Genomic DNA, 5726 nt, shown 5'->3' with positions numbered 1-5726 from the left:
TATTTAGCTTATACGGATGGATTCTTAACACGGGTAATTAAAGGATAAGCATGAATAATTAGGTTTTCATTTGTCGAGTATCCTGCATAACTACCAGTTCTTCATTGTTCTTTGACTTTCTGAATACTTGCGAGATCATTTTGGGGGTAATATGATATGCAAACAAAGGTGAGTTCATAGTATTTGAACCCATGCCCACCTATGACATCGTACTTTCATTTTCATGTACCATGTGATATTATATACCCGGTTCAAAACAAAACATATATAAATAGACAATAAATCTAACAACTTAATGTATACAACTCTTATAGGCATAAGGCATAAAGATAAATATAAATCATATCATCTAATCATCAAAATGTAAATATATTACGTCCCACAATAAGAAATGATAAATTACAATTGCAAAAAAATAATAATAACCTGTCTATACTTCATAAGAGGTGAACTCACTCCTTCTGTACCGAGCTTTTTGTATCAAGAATCCTTTGAACCACCATAAGGCCCGTAATATAAAGCAACTTTTTTCCATCCAGCGGTTGTGTATCCACTAAATCCACTTGAATGATGCGTCGTCGTTTCTGCAATCGCTATAAACATACACACAATTTAACTCATTACAACCAATATATATATATATATATATATATATATATATATATATATATATATATATATATATATATATATATATATATATATATATATATATATATATATATATATATATATATATATATATATATATATATATATATATATATATAATAATCATAAAATCTGAAATCACAATTAAACAATCAAACTACATACCTAGTTCTTTACCCTCTTTACCCTCTTCTTTTTCTTTACCCTGTTCCTTTTCTTTTTCTTTACTCTGTTCTTTTTCTTTACTATGTTCTTTACTCTGTTCTTTGCTCTGTTCTTTTTCTTTTCCATGTTCTTTAGGCGTTTCTGAGCCTTCTTTTTTACTGGTTTGTTTTCCGACGATAAGTTCTCCGATCTTCTTAAACAGCTTCTTCCGGCTGTAGTAGCTCCTATCATCTCCATCTTCCGTATGACCATGACTATGGCTATGCCCACTACTACCGGCGTTCTCGCCTTCCTCCCCTTGACCCACCCCACCTGCATCCGTATAAATCGACGAAGCTCGCCGGTGCTCCGGTTTAAACTTCGGCGTCTGCGGCTCTGATTTAGGCGAAGCCGACATGTCAAAAATAGAACCTTTCAACGCCTCCGCCTTCTCCGGATCATCACCTACAGCGATATCAGCAACTGTTTCGTCCTCGAAGTTGTTGAAAACGTCGTCGTCTTTGTTGAACGCTTTCAGATCATCGAAATCGAAGCTGAATGTCTGCCGTGGTGTTCCTCTTCCGTCGTAATGATCTTCGTAGAGGCACGAAAGCGGGGAGTCGAAATCGTCGTTGTGTTCTTTTTCGTCGTAGAATTTTTCAGCTTCTGCTTTTGCAGCTAATAATCTCTTGAACTCTTTCACGTTTTCACGAGCTGCGACTTCGTTGATTCGTAATCGTTCGTTTTCCTTTGTGAGGAAATGTAATGCGTCTTCTTTTTCTGCTAGTAAGTCTTTGAGTTCTGAATTTTCCGATCGAGCGATGTTGGAGGCTTCTTTAGCGACGTTTGATTCGTTTAGGGCTTGTTTGAGAATGTCTCGAAGCTTGAAAGCTTCTTCTCTCGCGATTCGTGCTGTGTTTTCGGCGGAGACTAGGGCTTCTTTCAGCCGGTTGTTTTCGTGTTTAGCGGCGGCGGATTCTTCATCGGATTTTTTAATACAGGTTATGAATCCCATTTCTTTTGATGACCATGTGAGATAAGATTCCTCAGATTCCACTCGTAATCGATCGTATTCTTCCCTTTGTATCTCGAGTTCTTCCGTTAATCGCTCGACTTCTGAACTCAAATCGCTTACTTTCGCTTCTGTTGATCTTAGTTTTTCGTTTGTCATACTTGCTTCTGTCGCTACTTCTTGTAATGCAGATGCTAAACCATCCATCGCCTTCTTGCTTTTCTCCTCGCCTTCCATTGCATGTTTTACTTCGTTCTTCAGCTTTGCGATTTCTTCTTTTAATGCTATTGTCTCCATTGATGCTTGATTTTGAATTTGATTTTGATTTTGATTTTGATTTTGCTTTTGATTTTGATTATGATTGTAATTGTAATTACCTTTTGATGTGTTGTTGTTGCCACCATTCTCGAGCCTCTCGTAAAGTGAAGCAACTTCAAGTTTCGATTCTTCTAAATCCATTTTAGTTTGCATAATTTCTTGCGTTTGAAACATCAGCGACTCCAACATTTTTGATTCCGATTGCTTTGCTTTTTCCACCTGATCTTCCAATTCCTGCATCTGTTTTTTGCTTTCATCCTTAACTGTGGCCAATTCCTTTTTCAATTGTTCTAAATATTTATCCCTTTCTGCCAATTTAGCCTCAAACGCCTTTGACAACCCTGCATTAACCTCCGTAATGAGTCGGTTTTTTTCTCGTTCTGCTTCATTTAATCTCGCTTTTGTGTTCTTCAACTCCTCCTCTAAATCGGTTACTTGCTTTTGCATCATTGCAGCCTTAACAATCCGATTCTACGCAACAAAAACACAAATCATCATCATCGTCATCAGATATACACAGAAATTTAACCAAATTACACCAAAATTTAACAATTTTATATACCTCTGATAAACTAATTGACTTGCGATCAACGGAAACGACGGCTTCTTTAGCGACTTGTGAAGCAAGAGCATCTCCCCTACAAATCTTCGATCCGGAAATGCTTCTAATGAGAAAGGATTGATGCTTCTTTTGCCCGAATTCCAAATAACCAGATCTAAAAATCAACGATATTTATCATAAATCAAGGATAGAGACGACGAAATTTACACGTAACGTATGATGATGATACAGAGACAGAAATTTGGATGAGTTAGTACCTGGATTTGGAACGTAACATTGTGGAAGATTAGGCGCTGTCAAAATTCGACTATTTCTGGAAACCGATGAAAAATCGGAGAGAAAATGGTTGAAATCCGGTGGGTTTGAAGGGGTCCGAGGTTGGCGGGTACTCGATACAGACACTCACTTTGAATCAAATACTACAAAGGAATTCAGGGGAAATTGACAAATGGGGAAAAGAAAACACCTAAGCCTACATGGAAATTAATTGACTCAATCTTATATTTCTATTCTTTACCCTTGACTTTTCTATTTGTTCTTTTGTTCTTTGTTTTTTGTTTTACAACCTAAAAAGGTTATTTGCAAAAGGGTAAGGTGTTTTTATTATTTTATTCATTCAATCATTAAATACAATAGGCTTTTTTTTCTCATTTTATATAACTGTTTAAAATTAGAAACTTGTTGAAAATTAACATGTAATTAGGTTAATTTTTCATAATGGACGTGTTCGATAAAACTAACCAGAAGCTTGTGGTTGGTAATTGTTAGCTGATATGTTAAAACTGTAGCTTTCTTTGTATATAAGTGTTAGCCATAATATAGTTGGAAGTTGGAACCTTTGAAATATGTAAAATTACATAAATATTATTCATTGTAATCTTATAAATTTGTTATAATATAAATGAGCTTTTTGTTAAATGTTATTTGAAGTAGTTTTTAGATTATTAGTTTTTTTGTTTAAAACTCAAAGTTATAAATTTTCAAAAGCTCTATGCCGAATATGTCCAATATGTTAAAACTTAAAATTATTGATTTCTTAAAATAAATAAGCTAAAATATATGTTGTATTGAATAATAAATTGTTGAATGTATTTTTACTTTCACGTGAATTCAAAACAAAAGGAAATGATGTTTAATGTCTACTAAAGATCTCAAGAATACAAATATCAATTTATATAAATGTATGAAACCCGATAAAAACTCTAAATCTGATTAGGGTAGCAGTCTTGTTTTCCGAAAAATACAAAAATAAAAGACATAAAGGGTAGAAGGTGTTGTATTATCATGTAATAGTAGATGAGGGGTAGTTCTGATAAGTTTGAGTAACTTTAAGGGGTTTAGTGTACATAACCGTTATAAATGCTAAAGTAATTAATTGGCGTAGGCAAGGGGGGTGTGACCGTGTCCTACGGCCGGCCAACATTTTCACAGGGATGTGTGAAATTGGTCAACGCTCATAATTTGGGCTCGGTCATCAATTTGGGCTTTTGAGTGTTTAGTCAAGAGAACCAAACGCATAAATTTCTTATATCGTTCTAGACTCTAGTGAGTGCGGTTTATTTTTTAGTGTTTTTTATAAGGTTAAATTCTATAAAAGCTATTATAGTTTGGATTAATTGATTTTAATCATTGAAAATATTTGATAATTAAATTTTGAGATTTTTGATTTTTTTAAAAAAAAACAGTAATAAAGTATAAACTATAAAGGATTTCTATTTAACCATAAAACTTTTAATTACATAAATAACCAATATAATTTAGATATATTTCCGGTTTAATCGTTTAAAAAATTATGATTTAACTACAAAACTTTTTATTTTGTTTAAATATAACCTCAACCTCATACGATCATCTAGGGATGAGCAGTTTGTCCCAAATCCCGATCCCGTACCGGTACCGTACCAGAATCGGTACCGAATTTAAAAATACGGGACGGTACTTGGTACTCCAAATACATGAAATTCGGGAATCGGTACCGTCGATACCGGTACTAGTACCGAGTACCGGTACCATTCCCGGTACCGGTGATGTTAATTTGGTTCGGTACTCGGGATTAACTTTCGATTAAATTCGGTATTCGGGAAATCGGGAACGGGACAGGTCGGTACCGGTTCCGTCCCACGCTCATCCCTACGATCATCCACCTCAAAACCCTAGGGTTTTTTTTTCTAAACCTCCCAGATAGTTTTGATACTTGTTGTGTGATTTAGAATAATAATAATAATAATAATAATAATAATAATAATAATAATAATAATAATAATAATAATAATGAAACTCTAAATTTATTAACACCAGCAACAATAGACCCCCACGAATCTCATTGTAATAAGGTAGGGAAATAGATGTCAACAATCATGATTTTGTAAGGAGTAGAGCGACTGCGTCACATAGATGACATCCACCATTTGTAACTTGTACGTATAGAAAAGACGATCAAACAAACAGTCTACAGTAAAACCAAACTAGTCGCAGCATATTAACACGATGGAAACACTTTGGAGTGTATTGATCTAAGACTTGCAAAATGAGACAAAACAAAAAGGGATTAAGTCCATGTGAACAGTAAATGAATACATAAGTACATCAAGATTTCATCATATATTCAAGAAGTATTTATCAACGATATTGAACAACATATGACACATAAAAGGCGATGCTATCGATATACCTTGATGTGTAGTCTTCATGCCCTTTTAATATAGGTCATATCCTCATAAAGGTTGAAGCTCCTTCATGTCTAACCCCATATTTTCCTCTCATTTTCTTTTAAGGAGTTCTCTCCACTTCTTCCCTCAATCACCATAGATGTTATTATCATCACTGTTGTTGATGGGAGCCTCCTTGAAGCATGTTCATACTACCTCAACCGACATTCTCTTAATTTGTCAATGATCTTTGTGTCACTCTTAGTGAGCCTCTTATAACTGTTTTCATAATCTTACCCAACAAAGTTCCTTGAAATTTGAATAGATACAATTCTCTTTGTAAATGGATATAATTTTTCGTAGATTTTTAATAGTCAAATGCTCGTTGAAT

General features: G+C 34.3%; 1 protein-coding gene across 2 annotated transcripts; it reads right to left on the bottom strand.

Moving 5' to 3' along the window:
- Positions 1-319: 319 nt before the first annotated feature.
- On the bottom strand, positions 320-3139 carry LOC111883445 (putative WEB family protein At1g65010, chloroplastic). 2 transcript variants are annotated; one of them, XM_023879779.3, is made up of 4 exons: positions 2945-3139; positions 2688-2841; positions 817-2596; positions 320-593 (listed from the first exon to the last, which is right to left on the bottom strand). In XM_023879779.3, the coding sequence occupies exons 1-4, from the start codon at positions 2962-2964 to the stop codon at positions 481-483; spliced, it is 2067 nt and encodes a 688-aa protein (XP_023735547.1). In that variant the 5' UTR covers positions 2965-3139; the 3' UTR covers positions 320-480. The 2 variants fall into 2 exon arrangements, with proteins under 2 accessions (XP_023735547.1, XP_023735548.1); XM_023879780.3 differs by having other exon boundaries at positions 320-584.
- Positions 3140-5726: the final 2587 nt, after the last annotated feature.

Source organism: Lactuca sativa, chromosome 2 (genome assembly GCF_002870075.4).
Source record: "Lactuca sativa cultivar Salinas chromosome 2, Lsat_Salinas_v11, whole genome shotgun sequence".
NCBI classification, from domain to species: domain Eukaryota; kingdom Viridiplantae; phylum Streptophyta; class Magnoliopsida; order Asterales; family Asteraceae; genus Lactuca; species Lactuca sativa.
This window is presented reverse-complemented; position numbering and strand designations above follow the sequence as displayed.

What these genes read in the sequence shown, in the direction of transcription:
- LOC111883445 (XM_023879779.3), bottom strand. Translation starts at nt 2,964, where the DNA reads ATGTTACGTTCCAAATCCAG. An exon ending in AGTCAATTAGTTTATCAGAG is followed by an intron (nt 2,597 to 2,687) that starts GTATATAAAATT and finishes TTTGTTGCGTAG; the next exon opens with AATCGGATTGTTAAGGCTGC. An exon ending in TAAAGAGGGTAAAGAACTAG is followed by an intron (nt 594 to 816) that starts GTATGTAGTTTG and finishes GTATGTTTATAG; the next exon opens with CGATTGCAGAAACGACGACG.